Genomic DNA, 19,576 nt, shown 5'->3' with positions numbered 1-19,576 from the left:
TAGTGCCAGATAGTTATTTGTGCTGTAATGCTTGAACATGTGTTGTTCTGTCAATAGCGGTGCCAAAAATGTCCAGAAGTATAAAATAAACTTCTAAAGTTTCATATATTCTGTGCTAAAATCAAAACACACCAATCACAGATAGCGTTACTGAAAAAGCAAAGGTAGCACCTGTGTGTGTGTGTTCTCAAATGCGCTGAAAAGAACCTAGCTATAAATCAATTGAATCCTAGTTGTACTTGTAAGAAATAGAATGCGTTTCTGCTTTGATTGATTCACACATGCACACACACCTTAGTTGTCACTGCTAATATGGATCCTGACTGCTGTCTTTGCAGCTACAGTATCAACATCCTAAACTGCACTTCCTGATTAGCTGCTAATGTTACCGTGGAGATTAACAGCTGAGCTACTGTACGGAGTGTGTGAGAGAGTTCCTGGTGGCGGTGAGACGCTAAGAGGATGAATGTACAATAGCTTGCCCTGCAGTACGATCATCCTGGAGTCTCTTATAATTATTTGTTTGTTAGGTCTTGAAAGACTTTACAAGTTCCACTTCATAGGTGTCTAAAAGACCAACCAGTTGCTCATTGCTCAGAGTTCTGTGAATGTTGTGATCAATTGTGTAAAATGCAGCACAGTGATTAGATGACTCTGCCTGAAGTCCTTTACTGTACTCTAGTAGTGTGTTCATCCAATCAGGTGTAGGAAGAGTTTGTTGTGTTGCTTTAGTAAAGAAAGTAACAGTTGTAATGACTAACTCGTCCATGGCCTTGCTACACGAACAATAGTACCCCACTTATCAGTGGAGTATGCTGTCCATATGTTAATATATTTCCAGAAAGTCAAATAAACCTCTATCCTGATCTCAGAAAGGAAATCATGCTAACTGAAAGAAAGGAGATGGACTTCAACACCTGATCCAGCTGTCTACTTTCTGCAGGTGCACTTTTGGCTCGAGTCGCGTTGTAGTTTGAGAAACAAAACCAAAAACAGGAGAATAACCTTTATATTGATGTCAACTTGAAAGACATAATGTGGAGGATAAGATCACTATCACTGAAAATAGTTTACTAATGATTACGCTATGCAGCAGTGTCGCGGCGACACTGAACATTGAATGATGGAAACTTGTGTGGATGTCGAGGAGTCAAACAGACTTCTGGACGGACAGGAAGATAAATGATCAGGTTAACTCATAAGGCAGGTTAAGAGTCACAACTTGTATACTTTGATGTGAAGAATTCACTGACTGACTTCTTAGCTTCTTAGTCTTTATTTTGCTTTCGTCCACGCTGCCTGTAGTCTCAATCAGTCCTGGCATGCATCCCAAAATAAACTGCGGTGCTTCCACCTCACTGCGTCACCAGCACAGGCCATGTGGGTGGGGTGTGTCCTGTAATCGTCAGCATTATAGGAACCCCCACCCCACCCCCACCACCAGGCTTAATATGCTGGGTTAATGCTGTCCAAATATAGCACTGCTCCATGATTCAGACTTGTGCTATTATTATCTCATGTGACCTGACAGCAGAGATGTGCAATATGCAGTGTAAACAAACAAGTTCATTCTGACGTCTGTATGCACAGCTCATTGAGTGAAAAGCAAAGAGTCATGAATAATGTATTATTTTTTAATTCATACGTTGTATTTAAGTTAAACAGATTCCATAGAAACTACTAACACTACTATAGCTAAGGTTATATATATCACTACTGAATGAGCTAGTAAGGTGAAGCTTACTTTTAACAGCAATCCCAAATCTTTCCTGTGATTGGTTGGAAACACTGTGCTAAGTCTCTTTTGGCAGAGTCACGTGTGAGTTTTTTTGTGTCATCGAGGCTACACAGCGGCTTGTAACGATGGCCCTGGGAGGATGCCAGGATGACATGTAGGGATTGGGCAGGAAATTGAAGCGGCACAAGCACAGAACATCCCCTCTAATCCTGGTGTAAATAGCATGATGGGACAAATTGAAAGTGGTTAAATATTTTATAAATATTTGCAGCATGTGAAATGTTTTTTCGGGTCTCAGCTTCCAGCAGAGTAAAGCCCTCTGTGAGATAAACCCCGGGCATACAAGGCCCAGGTCTGGCTCTGCATGGAGCGGTGTCACTAAGCTTTATGCTGGAGGCTGCATGATGAAGGCCGGGACCCGAGCCAAGCTGGCCTCTGGGTCACAGGTCCAGGACAAAAAGATTCTTCTGAACGTGTCGACAACTGGACTTCATTTGGTTTGGCGGGTCCATGCGGTTCTGTAACTCTGTCTCCCAAAACTGATGCCAAATATGTTTTGAACAGAAAAAATTTGCAGCTTGAATGATGTTCAAGTTTAAAGGATAAAGCTGGAGATTTTCTGTAGTTTTCTTATTGTCAACAAAAATCATGTGCAGAGCCAAACCAGCAATGAATAGATCTACTTACAAACACTGTGTGTTTATCTAAAACCTGAAATATGATATATGATACATGTGCCATAGACCTCCGTTATTGTTGTCCAAAAACACATCAATGTTGGATGAGTACAAAGAGAGTAAAAAGAATAAAAAATTAATAAAGATATTTGGCTGAAATGTAGATGTTAGTGTATCCCTGAAGAAGTAAAATATTTTAAAACTGATGTTAGAGAACCTGCTTCTACTTATTCTTTTATTTATCACAGTGGAGACAAAGAGTGAGGGAATTCACAAGAGGATTGCGCAGCTTTTGTGGTCACTAAACCTGTGCAAATGAGAGAAAAAGAAACCCTGTAATTTACAAAGCAACCACAAAGGGTGAAATGCACCTCAAACTGCACTGCCAAGCAAATAGCATAATAGCATTGCAAAAGTTCATTCAGTTCATAAGACCAGTGCTAATAGCCACACACAGTTGAAATTATTGGCATCTTCAGAGAGCTGGTGGTAACTGAAACTCACTCACTCACTCACTCTCTCCAGCTTTCTCTCTAAGTGCTGCTTTATTACAAACAATTCCACTGTACAAACCTGGAATCTGTATGTAAGAGCTGACCTGTGTATATGTGTAGATGTGTCCAGTGTTAATGAAGTTACTGCTGCTGTGTGTAAATGCACACAGCCTCTTTCTCAGTTTGGAGACGCACTTTTTTTCAGCTGCTGTGTGATGCTGCAGCCAGCTGTGACATACAGCCAGCTGTGGGCAACAAACAGAACATCAGTGCTGATGTTTCTGCGAAATCCCAGATACATTCAGTGACACCTGAACGACATTTTTGTAATCACATTACACACAATCACATTAATAGCTGAATTTTGACATTTGACATTTCAGTAGATTATGTTAGATTATGTAGATTATGCAAAATATTAGAGAGGTAAAAGAAGCAAAATACATGGAAGTTGCTTTGTGACTGTAGAGAGCTCTGTCTGCAGGCACTTCTGCTAATTAAAGACACGCAATTTGAGGTTTTTGTGCTCTTTTTCATTATGGACCAATCTGTGCGCTGAAATATGGAGAAAAGTCTGAAACACTGGAAACAGCCCTGCTCACTCAATCAGACACAAAACAAGGGCAAATTGCACTCAGCTGCAAAATTTTATGGGTGTGATGAGCAACATCTTTTGTGAATCAGACATTGAGACGGGGCAGATAGTGGTTGCAAATGATGCACAGTTCATGGTGCTATCAGCAGCTGCAATCTAGTCTTTGTGAATTCATCCCTCAGTGTGTTACTGTTACTGTAAAGGTTTCCTCACCAGCATAATAAATAAGTAAATAAATAAAAATTATAGTAAATTCATTTATTTAATTACTGTAATATAAATACCATATTAGGTGGGAAGCAGCAGAGTTACAGGCGTTCTTTTCTGATCTTGTTACACCCTCTACAGAAGCACACACTGATTTCATTTTCCTTTGACAACTTCTTGGAGATAAAAGGATCTTAAAAAGTTGCCCAGTAAAATTTAGTTTACCTAAGCCTTGACTTGGCAGATTTACACCTTGGCTAGATTATGATGAGTGGAAATGAATATTACAATGAACCTCTTTGTTCCAGTTGCATCACTATCATCTAGAAACAACACAATGCAATAGGAAACACTTCCAAAGGCAGCTGAAGTATGACAAACTGTCTGATTTTCAGGGTCACTGCCTGTTTGTCAGATTTGATTTATCAAATACTGGAGCGGATACGTTACTGTGAGCCGACATGGGGCCCTGTGAAAGGAAGAACCACACACTGTCTAGCACTGAGTGGACTGGCCCTGTTCATTAAGTCTTCACATTGCTCTGGGGTACATTTATAGTGCTATCAAAGCAATGATTTGAAAGAATAATGAGATGCCTTTAAGTAATGACATCACTGCAAAAAACATTTCTCATAACAGGTACCCAGGATCCCAAGATTCAATGCCTTGTTTAGTTCAAATGTTTAGTGCCAATGCAGGAAATGCCCATTATGTGGCAAGGTGGTTAGTATGTTTTTAATGTTGTCACTGAATGTTTTGCAGAATCGTCCATTAATGGTTTATCTGGCCATAGGGCTGCAGGGTTTAGCAAGATTTATGTTAATTAAAACAAGAAATAAAATCAAAAATTCAGTTACAATGGGTTGAGCTAATTCCAGTTATATCAGTGCAGTTTCTTTTGTTTCAGGAATGTTCTACAAAGGAGGGAGGACAGATTAGCAAAGTATGTAGAGCTGCAGATTCTGCATGTTCCTCACTGTAAATTAACTGTTAATCAAATGGAACATGGGAATGGAAATCATCTCAACCCACTGACAGATTTTCTTCAAAAAAGGGATTCAAAAATCAAAAAAAATATTAGAAGAGCAGGAAAGTTTTAAAAGTTCAATGCACTGAACCTTATTACCTTATTTTAGGATATTTTAAGATCCATCAAGTTTGGTTATCAAGCAGTTGAGGCAAAGATAAGAAATAAGGCTCCAGTATTTAGAACAAGGTAGTCTATAAACATTGGTTTTACAGACTTTTTTCTCATTAATGTTTTTTCCCCCAAATCTATCAACATATACTCTGATGTATTTATCTTTGATAAGATGATATCAGCTGATAATATTGCCCTGCTCATGTATCATTTTACTAGATGGAGATTTTTTTGCAGTGTTCTTTATTGGTTTGTATTGTATGAGCCTTGGATTGTGCCTTTAGGAGGAATGTTTTCATGGAGGACAGTAGAGTAGATGTGATAGAAAAAAAGAAAGAACGAGAGAGATTGTTGTGCAGAACAAAATGAATGAAAAAGGAGAAAAACAGAGTCTCACCTCTCCATGTTATATTAGGTCACTTTGTTTTGATGTGTATTGCTTGCTGTCCAGTAACTATGGAACTCCTTTATGCGAAGATAAGCATATTTGGGAAAGCCGAGCTGTCCTATTCAATTCACTGGAAACGCTTCTGTGTGACTGCTGGAGCGCTATTATTATGCCACATGTATGTTATGGCAGTGGGAATGTAAATTTTTCATTATGTACACTCCTGCCCACTGAAGCTTGATAACAAGATCTGCTCTTTGTCCTCCTCTGGCCATTCAAGAGGCTTTGTGTTGGCCCACTTTTACTGGCTGGATTATGCTACTGACTCTGCTGCATATTGTACCTGTGGTCTCTGATGCGTAAACTACCAAGACCAGAAAAATACACACACACAGCACTCACACAGATGATGCCACACAGTGAGCCTGTGGCAGTCAACAACATGCTTATTGCAGACTATAGTGATCCACTTAGGTATAAGTCACTGCAATGATATAATGAGAGACTAATGTGCCCACGTGACTGCTGTAGACAACAGTTACGCATTCACAGTTTCTGGCAGAGATTGATTTCTAGCACATGTATACACACATAAATGTTTTTATAATATCGTGAGAAGTTATGTCATAATCCCAAAATAGGATTTTGTGATGTTGTGTTCAAGATCTAATTGTTTGGGATCACGAGCGAGGAAAGTATTTTATGAAATCGAGATTAATGAGATTATTTGGTGATCACAAGTAAACAAAACATTAACATACTTACTGCTAATACAACTCTCTATGACATAATGGTAACGTCAATACCAATTATTATTCCTCTTTAGGATAGCGCTTTTAAAATAGGATTGTAAAGTTTTTGTTTTTATTTTTATTTTTGGCAATCATGGATGTCCTCTGGACTCTGTGTCCCATTTCATACTACATTACATACTGTATCCCTACCAAGAAATACTCAGTTTGCACTAATGTTGACATTGTGCTATTGGCAGTTAACATACAAAAAAATGAATATATGTACAGTGTTGTGCTATCTTCAGTTTATGCATGTGCAAATGGAACATAATCTTAACAGCAACTGTAGAACACTACTGCCTTGCCTTTTCTTGGCATTACAGCTGCAAAACAGTAAAAAAAAAAAAAAAAGCACATTAACAATTCCTTGAGTCCAAGGTGATGTCTTCAAATTGTTTTGTCCAAACAGTCCAAACTTGAAATAGAAAAACTGCAAATCCTTACATTTGAGAAGATGGAACCAGAGAATTAGTAGCATTTTTGCTTGATAAATGATTGAAACTATTATCCAAATTGTTGATTTAATTTCCGGCGATTGATGATTTGACTAATCGTTTCAGCATAAGGTGGTATATGCCTTTTAATGATTGATGGTTGATAGTGGAGACAGGCAGCAAACAAAGAGGGCGACAGCATGAAACAAAGGACCGTAGCTGTAATCAAGCCAAGAACAACATGATTACGATATGTCACGCAAATCAGTTAGCCCCGAGGCTGCTCTATATTTTTTTTCTTTGTTTTCTGAGTTGTTTCAGAGGCATCAACTCACCATTTGACTTTTTTCAGATTTTTTTTCCCAGCTGCAATCTCCCACATTTCATTGTCTAACAACAATGCTACACTCCATATGCGATGCAATCCCCACGCCATTTCCTCACAAATATGTTGGATTATGTCACATATTGTTCTCAGCGGCCTTCTAAAAGGTGATTCGAGATGTCTGTTTGGGAATAAGGTCAGGGGTGACCAACCAAAGCCCTGTCTCGTGTGAAGGTACAAGCTACGTCGAACTCCCCACACAAAGCCCATATGCTCTCCAATGTCTGCCCCTCAGATGGACTCCTTGTTAACCCCCTTTGCAGACAACAAAAGATCTGACCCAGAACCCAGTTACCCAATCATGTTATACATCACCTCCAGGGTCAGAGGTCATCACGGGTCGCAGCACGGTGCTCCTGCAGGGGTCAGAGATTAATGTGCTTGACCATTGCTCTCTTTCTCATGACATCACCGGAGCTCATCGCCTCACGTAATAGAAATAACAATAAAAATTGTGATGATTGTGATAATATTAGCTCTAACTAACTATTTATTCATTCACCTTTCGATTATCTCTCATCAGCTGTTGACATTGTCAGTGTTTTGAAGCAGTCACGAATGCTAATAAATGTCCAAATACATGTTTTCAAACTGCTTTTTAATAGTCCAAAAATGTACAGGTACCCAATTTACTATCATATGAAACAAAGAAAAGAAGCAGTTGCTTTACATACATAAGTTGAATGATCCATTATCAGAGTTGTCATCCATAAAATGTGTATCCACCTAAAAAATATACACATCCAGCAAATCAGTGCTTTACAAAACCAATAAGACAAGAGTCACACAGTGTCAACAAAAACTTAGTTTTCTTGCAGGGCTTCTGCACTGAGTTGCACAGGTGTACCAGCAGAAGAAATACAAATTAAACACAACATATATATACTATTATATAACACTTTCTTCATGTGGTTAACAGGTTAATAGTTTGTCCCACTGAGCATTTTCATACAGCCCCCTTCATTTGACAGACTTGGCCTGTTTTATTCACCCACACAGAGGGTGATTTAACATTCAAGGCCCTTTTCCAAGAAGCTTTCCTGAGTTATCTGCAACCCCCTTAAAGCTGGAACATGGACTGATGTAACTGTTCCGAGTCGTCTCGGCAAACAGATAACTCAGTAAACCTGCTTCTTGGAAAAGGATCTAGGCGTAGCCAGCAACCAGTGAGACGCTTCCTGCCAAAAATGTATTAAACATATAAGCTTTGATACAACAACTAAATATTAAACATCTAATACACGAGTGTGGTACTCCTGTCTGCAGTTTGTAGATTGCTCTACAATGTCACTAGCAGTCAAAAACTCATAGATTAACTTTAAGTTATGGATGCAGTAAGTTCAACCATCAACAACAAGAGGATTTAAAAAATGTCTTTCCTAAAATTGTGATGGCAAGTAATTCAACTCAAATCTGCTTGAGTTGAGTTCTGTTGATGTCTGCGTGGTGTTTATGGAGGTTTACGCTTGTTTAGGCTTCACAGATTATTATAGATTATTGTATTGATTATTGTGTGTATATATATATATTTGTTAGTATGTCTTTTGATCCTTGATGCTTTAAATGCAAGATAAAAACCAGCGTTAACATAACCCATGGACATAACCTCTTGAGCAGGCACTCCTCCATTTATTTAACCACCCAACCAGTGAACCTTCTCATGTGCCCTGAGCACCAGAGCTGGATGGAAAAAAAAAAAAGTTATGATGTCACACTGGGAAAAAGGAGAATCCTATTAGGATGAGAACAGCTGGAGTTACCAGCCAATGAACAACTGGGGGAGGGATCAGGGGAGGGATAAAGCTGGATAGGAGAGTTTAGGGGGAGGGGGGTCGAGCAGGATGTAAAGTGCAAATATAGTGGCGCCTGAAGGAACTGTCGCCTCATCTCACCCGAATGTGGCGACAAAGCATCTCTGGGAAAGACAGAAAGCTCTTCTCCAACAGCTCTGCTCTCTTATTGTGTTTCGTGCACATGTGAAGCACACAGTACACACACACGTGAATAAATGTAAGGATGAATTTTCAAATGAAACTTCCTCTGGTACAAAAAGATCTGCCCGTCATGTAAAATAGTTTTCGAAAATTCAGTTCATACTAATACAACACACCACACACCAAGCTGGTAACCTCCAAGTCAGACAAAAGTCCCTCTTTCTGTAACTGTGGTTCAGCGGCTCAGCAAGTTAACACTGTCCTGATTTCTTACAAGTCTGGAAGATAAACACTTTATTTGTGTTACTCAGACTGCTGTTTGTTTTTTCTCTCTTATTGTGCATGTTTTTTTATTATATATTTAAAATTTTGTGCCTGCACTGCAAACCAGTTTTCCTCTGGCATAATAATAAATGTAATCATCTAATAACTTCAACTGAACTCAATAACGCATTTTTGCACCAAACAAGAGCTGTGGATTTTGTTCCCCATTGCTTTAGGAAGGAATCTCTTAGCAGCCTGTATGGACAGGAAGAGCAATTACAGCGACCAATAATATATACAGTATAATATACATATGGCCATGTCTGTATTGTATTAATTATAATTCTTTACATTTGGACTAATTGATTAATTGTTTGGTCTATTAAATGTCAGAAAACTGTTAAAAAAGCTCCTCACATTTTCCTAAACTTCAAATTCCAGTTTTGTCCAACCAACTGCCCAAATCCCAAAGATATTCAGTTTACTCTAACATAAGACAAAGAACATCAGCAAATCCTTGAAGTTGAGAAGCTGAAATTCGGTCATGTTTGGCATTTATGCTTGAAAAATTGACAAAAACAATTAATCGATTATCAAAATAGAATCCTCTTTCTGTTGTTTGTAAAAATGAAATGAGAGGAAACATAGTGGTGTGGAAGTAAGGATACATAGTATATTAAATTATACACAGTATTACAACTGTAGGACTGCAGAAGTTCTCAAGAGACTCAAACAACTATAAGGAATTTGTTTTTCTGTTGTAAGTTACATCACTGACGTGATGATGTCATGGCGATCATAATCAAGTTGGACAAAATAAAAGGCCTGTGTTTGAAAATTAGACTTTTGCATGTGATGAATGTTTAATGAGCTGGGATCAGGCACGCAGGCAGCATCTTTAGCATACTAAGCATAAGGCAATCTGACAGTCACAGCAGTGCTTTGCAAACATGATCACAGGACTAAACCATGTCTGCCTCTCCCCCACCTCCACCTCCACTTCCACCTCCACCTCCTCCCCCTCCCATGCCACCCCCACCCCCCACCTCTCTGTCTCCCTCTCTACAGTTACCCTCAACAATCGGGACAGAGTGTCTCCAGCCGGTGAAAATGATGACGACATCAAAACAGCCGGAGTGGTGGAGACAAAGATTCCTGAAGGAGAACTTCTGCTGCAGGTCAGTAATAAATCTGCTGTATAACCACAGTAAATCAGTAGTTTACAGTAATAACAGCGATTTATTTAAAGCTATTTTTATTCAGTTTCAATCCTCAACATCTTTTATCTTTATCAACACTTTGATAGATTTATGGTTCAATATCTGAGGTTATTTGTTGGTTACTCAAATGCCTCAAATTTCCAAACAGCTAAACAACTATTTTCTAGAGACAGCAACTGTTGATGGGCAATTGCAGTAATTTCATTTGTGAGTCTGGACTGCTCTTGTGTTTTCTGTTCTATCCGTTTAGACCAATAATAATAATAATAATAATTTTATTTATATAGCACTTTTCAAGCATTCCAGAATAAAAGGATTTACAAAATAAAAATTAAGAAAATCTGAAACCCATGTAACCCTCCTGTATGACATACAGAAATTAGGAACGTGAGAGCACATATATCAAGCAGCACTAAACCCATACATAAACACATGAAAGTGCAGGTGCAAAATAAAAGAAATAAATTCATATATGAGTAAGTAAAATGCAGATATAAGAAATAAGCTCATATAAAGCAGGAGAAATTTAAGTAAAAGAAATAACCACATACATAAACAAATAAGATGCAAATATAAGAGATGATCTCATATAAAGCAGATAGGATGCCAATAAAAGAACAAAAATAAAACAGATACAAGTGCAAAAGATATGGAAGAAATATGAAAGTGATGCAATAACGTATAAAGGAAAACATTGTTAAGTTTCAGCCATCTTGTAAAAGTGAGTTTTAAGGGGGCATTTAAACGCTACAGTGGAGTCTACCGATCTCACTCTGAGGGGAAGGCTGTTCCAAAGCTGAGGGGCCTTAACTGAAAATGCACGGTTGCCCTGGGTTTTCTGTCTGGTCAGTGGAACAGCTAAAAGCTTTTGCTCAGCTGATCTTAGAGGCCTGGCTGGGTTGTAAGGGGTTAAAAGTTCTTTAATATAATCCCGAGCCAAACCATGAATGGCCTTGTAGGTAATTAATGAAATTTTCTTCTAGATTTAGTCAATCTGGCTCCTGAGTTCTAGATAAATTGCAATTGTGAGACTGGGTGAGAGTTTAAACAGGTAAAAAGAGAGTTACAGTAGTCCAGGCATGATGATATGAAAGCATGTATGACTTTTTTGTGTGTTATTAAAACTGAGAATAGTTGGAACAAGCTTGGATGATATTCCTGGTATGCTGCTCAAAGGATAAGTGGCTATCACAAGCTACCCCAAAGTTCTTTGCCACAGACTTAATATTGGTAGTTAGTGAACTAAGGGAGGATTGTATATGTAGTTTGTGGTGTTCTGGACCAAAGATCAAAACCTCTGTTTTATTGCTATTAAATTGTAAGAAGTTAGCTGCCATCCAGTCCTTGATATTGTATAAACAGGAATGTAGTTTGGTTAGATTGTTCAGTTCATGTGGTTTAAATGAGAGGTATAACTGTGTATCATCAGCGTAACAGTGATAAGAGATGTTGTGTTGCTGAATGATATGTTCAAGGGGTAGCATGTACGGTGAGAATAAAATTGGTCCCAGAATAGATCCTCAGAGGCTCAGAGGCTCAGGGCAGCTTACCACTCAATACGCCTGGCACTGACTGTGGTGCCCTGCATCAAACCTGTTAACTGTTAGTCAAATGAGTCTGCTGCTCAACTGTTGGATAAAACTGTGCCAGAGATGAATCTGAAAACAGACTAAAAAGTTTTATGTTCAAATATATATCCAAATTTTCAGGGTTTTTTTTTTTTTAATTTCTTTTTCCAACAAAGTTTTTGTTATTACTTAAAGGACAGGTTCACAATTTTTCAGGTTTTCCTCACTGTAATCATTCCTCATGTTCATACTGGCTATTAAAAGACTCCCTTCAAATGTGCTTTCAATGTAAGTGATGGAGGCCAAAATCAACAGTGTGTCCACACAGTCATTTTGTGCAAAAATGCATTTAAAAGTTGATCTGAAGCTTATATGAGGCCACATCAGTCTGAGTTAGTCATATCAAGCCACATATCTGCCACATTTACAGTCTTTTTAGCATCAAATTCTCATCTCTTTGTGTTTCCTCAGACAGTGTTTCCCTGTTGAGCTGAGGTGGAAGTATAGTAACAAAAAGAGGAACTTTGGCATTAAAAAGACTGTAATGTTGAAAGATATCTACTTGATTTGATATTGGCTTTAGATAAACTTTTAAATACATTTTTGCATAGAAGGAGGCTTGCAGATTTTGGCCACCATCACTTACATTGTAAGAGCAACATGAAGCTTTCTCTCACAATGTAGGCTTAAATTTTTTTTTTTTTAACCCAGAATCGGTGAGTCACCACTCTCCTCTTGTTCATACTCATGCCTGAATGAAACCATTTGCAGCTGGGAGGTTAATGAGTACACATGAGTGGACTATCTGGCATTAAAAGATATGGCCTCATTTATAGCAGTTGCGCTGCACTTCCACGAGCAACATTGAAATTTTAAAAATGATAAGATAATAAATAAATAAGAGGCTGTAAAATTTCAAAATTAGTAGTTATAATGACTTAAAAACTGAAACATTCATGTCATAAAACTGATTTCAGCATCAGTTTGTCCGCTGTGTATGTGACATTTAGGTGTTTGTGTTTACTCTGGAGGAAGTGTGGCAGATAATTGTGGTGAATCACTGGTGTATTATCAAAAAAGAATAACACGGCGTCTGCAGCATTACTCATCCCCTCACCCTGTGGGCTGATTTAGGAGAGAGATGACTGTGCTTGTACAGATGTTTGTGTAGACAGTTGTGTGTTTGTTAATGAAAAGTTCCCATACTGGGGGAGGGCACATATGCGTTTAGTGAGGTGGAAATGTTGGACCAGCTGTTCCCCTTTGAAGAGAAACAATGAGTGCGCTCCATTTAACTTAACATGATTCTTCTTTCACCATTTTTGTCTCCCTCTTTCCACCCCTTTACTCTAGTGCTGCAATTAGCAAGTATTTTCAAATTTATTTTTGAATTGTTTAGTCTGTAAAATGTCAAAAAATGGTGAAAAGATGCCATTGACAATTTCTAAGAGCCCACAGTGATGTCTTCAGTTTGCTTGCTTTGTACAACCAACAGTCCTAAACCTGAAGATTTTTAATTTGCTGTCACATATGACAAAGAAAAGCAGAAAATCCTCACATTTGAGAAGATGAAACCGGAGAATATGATTTTTGCTTGAAAAATGACAGAAACGATTATTCTATTATCAAAATAGTTGACGGTTTAATATTTTGACAATCAACTAATCGATTAATCAAGTAACGGTTGTAGCTCTACTTTATTCTTTCCTACCTCCTTTCCTTCTCTACCTCTCACTTTCTTTTGTGATCTCACCGGCCATCACAAACCTGAATATTCACTCTGCAACAACTGCATCTATAACTAACAAATAGAAGAAACTTTATGAATTTTCCTCTTTACAAAAATAGAAGAAATTAGATCCACATTCATTGCACCATTGGTGATGTTCTGCTTTTCCGGTGAAAACACAGAAAAGAACAAGAAAATTAACTTTAGAAACCTTTTTAATGTTTAACAATGTTGCACTATAAACTTCTGTGTTTCACTGTTGGACCTAAGTTTGTGTTGGTGCCACCTTATCTATAATGGATGCAGACGTCTGTGACAAAACAAGCAAAAAATTGTCCCAATTCTGTTCACTTCTGTCCTCTTCTCTTCTTCACTTTACTACCTTCATCTTGCTTCCTCCAGGAAATGAGCAGGAGGAGAGACAAATAAACATAATGAATGAATAATCCCTTCTCAAAGAAAAAAGATGCACTGTTGGCCACACACAGCCCACCAGTGCCAAACTAAATAATGTTAGTTTGGTGTGTTGAGGTCCTAGTATGACTAAACATTTCCAGCGACATGATTGTAGCATTTATGATGTAGATATAATGCCCCAAAATAATCAAGTAATACTAGTGCTTACCACTTCCTGACTAAAAAAGAAATACCTCATGATAAATTACTGTTTGTGGCGGCGTAAGTCTGCTGAAAATAAAGGGATTTTTACTTTGGTGAGATGATGTCTGCTGCATTGTATCAAGTATACAAGTATACTTACAGTATATGGCTAAAGTTAGCTATATGATTTTTACCTTTATATTCACTCCAGCAACAGCAATTGTCCTTACTAACTGTCTTTGTGTGTTTGATCCACAGGCTCTCAATGGTTTTGTCTTGGTTATCACTGCCAGTGGGACAATCTTCTACTCCTCTCACACCATCCAGGACTACTTGGGCTTCCACCAGGTACTGTATCACTTCCAGTCTATGTTATACTTCTGACAGGCTGAATGACCTCTAATAATTATCTTAACACTCATCAAGCATCTCATCAAGCATAATCAGATATGAAATAAAAACAGATTAGGGGCATGCACTTTTTGTCATTCATTTTGGCAAGACAACATTTTGAGCTCTAAAAAATCTTGGGACCCGGAGTGTGAGCCTTACTGTAGTGTTATAGGATAAGCTAGAAATATAAGAACAATACTAGTGCTAGCTTAGCTCCATTTGTCAGCCACATGTCCCCCAACATACTGGTCATTACAGTCACTTGAGAGACTTCCTTTCAAATGGGATTACTGTATGTACAAAAGATATGAATTCCCTCCTGCTTACATTGTTAGGAGAACAAGTAGAGATGGACAGGTGCAAAGCCATAAAGCAACTTAATACAGTATATGTTATCATAGGAAACCTCCAGAGGCTCTGTTTTGGCAGATAGATGAGTCTAGTTTTACAGCTTGCGTGCAACATCTGCTGGGAGCAGCTCGGGTCTCTGATGATCCATGCGTCCGCTCCCTGCATGGTGCAGGAGTTCAGAAACAGAGACAGCAACCGAAAGACCCGACCTATTTATAGCTTGGCCTTTTGTAAGGCCACGAGTCACAGCAGTGTGCTGCGGTGGGCAGCACGTCTCTGCATCACAGCTCAACTGAGCAGTACACACTGTGCCTCTTTGGATAACACAGTGCACCTGTGCTATGAATTGTGGCAGCAATACAAAAGTGAAATTTGGTTTTGAACACAATGTTTTGGAGAAATACACGCTACAGAGAGAATTTTTAAGGGACATTGCAATTTCTCAAACATATTGCTACAGCCACACTCATTGATGGGCTTGTGTGACGACTGCTGCTAACACCACAACCACTAATAGCACTATCTGACTACTGCAAACACATAATGCACTAAAGTAACTATAGTGACTACTCCCCAGACACAACATAGCCACCACCCCAAACCACAGAGTAACCACCTAACAGCACTACAGGAACATCCACCAACACCCTTGTAACCACCTAGTAATGCTTTACCAACTATTTAACAGCACTTAATAACCACACCGGAAACCATAGCAACCACTTAGCAACACTATATCAACCACCAAGCAATTACTCCTCAGAGACTCTGTAGCAGCTCTTATCAACCGCACCCTAACAATCACTTAGCAGCTATCTAGCAAGACCATCTAGTAATCCCTCAGCAACATGTGGCAACAGCCGAACTAGTATGAAGTATTTGCAATGATCTACCAAGATAATTACTAACCACCGAGTGATAAACTGATACGCTCGTGATTAAAGTGATAAACTTTCTCCAGAAATTAATATATTGCTAAGTTTGTCTTTGTTCTGCTGCAACATAGGTCAGATTACACTGTATACATGAAATTATGATACTAGCTCTTATCATTAGGTGCATATGTTTGCTTACACCCTGTATGTGTCTCAAAGCTTGCATGAGTTGTCATATTTTGGCAAAACCTAATACTTTCATCTCCTCTTGTTATTTTCTTCAGACTGACGTCATGCACCAGAGTGTGTATGAACTGGTCCATACGGAGGACCAACAGGAGCTCAGGAGAAACTTGCACTGGGCTTTGAATCCTCCTCCTGCTGCTGCATCCGCCGTTAGCCAGGACTCGCCCCAAGGTGATCACTCTCTCCTCCTACATGAGTTTCAGTTTCATTAAGATTACAATACTGTGAGCTCCAGGTGGGACTGAATACAGGTGTTTAAACTGAAACTACTGTCTGAAGGGCAAGCAAATATACAACACACAAGAACAAGGCATTATCATTTTTTGCAAGCAAGTCAATTTGTTGAGATTTAAGTTACATTTAATTTGACCTGGGCTCCTTACAGTGTTTCTGAATTGGATTTCCCATGAAAAAGGATTGTAAATTGGGCTGGGAATATGCAATAATCCTTACAGTAGTTTGACCAAATTGGAAGTTTGAGTTGGAAGAGCAAGTGTGCTTTTGAGGCTGCCCTAACTACAAACTCTGAAAGTTGGTCACATCAGTGTCTAAAACACAAAGAAGGTAAAAACAAAATAAGCTGATATAATTATAAGGAGAACTACAGTCCTCCTTCTGATATGATCCTGTTGTTTCAAGTAAAAAAAATCAGTACTGATATGTACTCGATGTGCTGTATTCCATTGCAGCCCACAGTCAGTGTGAGCATACACATTTGGGGATCAATATCAGATGGTTAAGTACACACAGTTTAGGCATTAAGCTATAAGACCATCTTCAGGTCAGGTCACATGACGCTGTAATCTTCACTGTGGCTTATGAGGTGAAGTGGTTCCAGATCTGCATTTGGGTTTTAAGATGCTTATGTCTGTGTGCTTTGGTTCTGAGCAATGTGTTTAAGTTAAGACCCACAGCTCTGACACAACTAACCCACTCCTGTTGACAGTCTCCCCTCTAGGGGCCACAAATGTTGTCATTTGATGTGTTAAGCTGCTCAAGGCATCATTACATAAGTGCATTTTCTACAATGGAGGGCCGCTGATGTTATGAGACAACATTAACATGCAGGTCAAGAATAAATACAAAGGGCAGCATGATGCCAGGCCACTTGATTTTCCCATTTGCGACATTATCTAAGCATTGCAGTTCATGTTTAAATTGATACAAGTGAAATGGTAACAAATGGGATCACCAGAAATCAAGACACACTGCTTTGTCATGGTATAGTTTAAATATAGGAGGCCTTTACTGTAGAGGTGTTCACTGCATCCAGACAGATCTTTAACACAGAATACTCAAAGGTGAACTGAATGTACTAAATCATCAGTGTCACTGGTGACTGGAAGCACCAGTGTCAGCTCCGTTGTGATATACAGTATGATACGTCATGGCTAAAAGCTTACTGAGAGACCATAAAAGCCACAGAAACAATCATAATGCTATAACTCCTTTGCAAATAGGTGCTAACTAAGCTCATAACCTTCTAAACAGTGTTTTCTGTGGGTGTAGTTTTGTACTGAACTGAACAAAGTTGCAGTTGCTTAGTGATGCATTGAATGTACTGATGTCTTTGTTGTTTGCAAAACTCATGTTATCAGAATAGTTTTATGCTATAAAATTATATAGTACAAAATATATAATAAATACATAATGTGTATACATTTCATTCCTCATTTGAGCAGCCTGTATATACTGTACATAACCACCTACTGTATGTATATGAAGTAACATTACTTTTTTAAACTATTCAATATATATTTCAGCACTCCTTGCACTCTTCACACCTTTGCACTACAAACAGTTCACAGAAACAGTTTCACCTGTATATAGACATTGTATGTTGTTGTCCATTTTTTGTTTCTATATTTATGTATCTATTTTTTCACCCACTTGGTTGTACATAATAGTGATATGTTTAATTATCTTTGTTCAACTTGTTCCTTGTGTGTCTAAAGATTGATGTGTGTAGTGAGAGCCACTGAACCGGAGTCAAATTCCTTGTATGCGTAAACATACATGGTCAATAAAGCTGATTCTGATATAATCACATTACGATTCCACACATTGTTGATTTAAACTAAGCTTTGTTCAGAGAGAGTTGGTTGCAATGACCTGACATCAGCTCATATTTTTCACCCACAGAGATGGAACCTGACAGCAGCTCGTCTTTGGTCACCTACAACCCCGAACAGCTTCCCCCAGAGAACTCATCCTTCCTGGAGAGAAACTTTGTGTGTCGCTTCCGCTGCCTCCTGGACAACTCCTCCGGCTTCCTGGTAGGTTACATGTTGAAACAAAAGAGAGAAAACCTGCAAACTAAAGGTATATTTTTCACCAGAGCTGGAGACATGAAACTTGATATTTAGCTTTCAGTAGATGTCTGTGCAGGGCTGTTTTTACAGTGTTGCACCAGCATTCCCATGAGATCTCCCAACACTAAGACCCAATTCTCTTCCTTACTCTACAGGCTTTAAACATCCAGGGCAGGCTGAAGTTTCTGCACGGACAGAACCAGCGACAAGATAATGGAGGAAAGGTGCCGCCACAGCTCGCCCTTTTCACCATTGCAACTCCTCTGCAGCCTCCATCCATCCTGGAGATCAGGACCAAGAACATGATCTTCAGAACCAAACACAAGCTGGACTTCACACCGTTGGCCTGTGATGCAAAGTAATGAAACTGGCGTGCGACATGCACACTCCATACATGTCTTATTGAGCCATGTGAATTTTCCTGATTTGGGAATTATTGTCTTTTTGTACAGGGGGAAGATAGTGCTGGGGTACACAGAGGCTGAACTGCGGGTACGAGGATCTGGTTATCAGTTCATCCATGCAGCAGATATGTTGTACTGTGCAGAGAACCATGTCAGAAGTAAGTTTAATCTCCATGTGTCTTTACAGAAGCCAATCAAGTTATTTGACAGTAACTGTTATGGCAATTAATAAATAATCCACATCGGCCCTAAGACTTTCTGATAATAGGATGGCCCTTCAAATGGAAGTGAACATAAATGATCATGTGGAGTATGACCTTCACCAACATACATTTTTTAAAAATTAAGTCATGAAAGTACCTTTTCTTGACAGTCCACATCTGTTTGATTATGCTGCCATCGTTTACTGGTCTACGTCTATTAATTAAAAACAAACTACAGATAACTCTAAATAAATTCATGAGGGTCATTGTGAGATTCCACCTTTATGCACATTCTGTGTCTTGAGTTGACACATTTGAGAAACTTAATTGGACAACAGTTGAAAAAAAAATCACGTACTGTATATAAGGATTTTGTTTACATACAAAATAGTCAAAGACAATGTGCCAAAATATATGATGAAAACTCTCCAAGGAAGCTGTACCACAAGTGGCAGTTCAATAGTTTATATACCATGTCATGTAAAAGTTTAATGAGCAAAATAGACAAGAATAACTAACCCAAAGTTAACTGCATGTAAACACAGTTTTAAGGTGGCAAAAATAGATGGTTGCTAAGTAGTCTCTAGCTGTTATACAGTGAAAATGAATCCATCCATCTTTGAC

The 19,576-nt window shown here is 38.7% G+C and overlaps 1 protein-coding gene across 1 annotated transcript in view; it reads left to right on the top strand.

Annotated features, from left to right (window-relative positions):
* LOC137193083 (aryl hydrocarbon receptor-like) overlaps positions 1 to 19,576 on the top strand; it is a 39,449-nt gene that overhangs the window by 13,704 nt on the left and 6,169 nt on the right. Inside the window, exons 3-8 of the mRNA XM_067604272.1 lie at positions 10,120 to 10,229; positions 14,427 to 14,516; positions 16,072 to 16,204; positions 18,176 to 18,309; positions 18,501 to 18,703; positions 18,798 to 18,907. Coding sequence (XP_067460373.1) covers positions 10,120 to 10,229; positions 14,427 to 14,516; positions 16,072 to 16,204; positions 18,176 to 18,309; positions 18,501 to 18,703; positions 18,798 to 18,907 — 780 coding nt within the window. The remainder of the gene's footprint in view (positions 1 to 10,119; positions 10,230 to 14,426; positions 14,517 to 16,071; positions 16,205 to 18,175; positions 18,310 to 18,500; positions 18,704 to 18,797; positions 18,908 to 19,576) is intronic.

This window comes from Thunnus thynnus, chromosome 11 (assembly GCF_963924715.1).
Source record: "Thunnus thynnus chromosome 11, fThuThy2.1, whole genome shotgun sequence".
NCBI lineage: Eukaryota > Metazoa > Chordata > Actinopteri > Scombriformes > Scombridae > Thunnus > Thunnus thynnus.
This window is presented reverse-complemented; position numbering and strand designations above follow the sequence as displayed.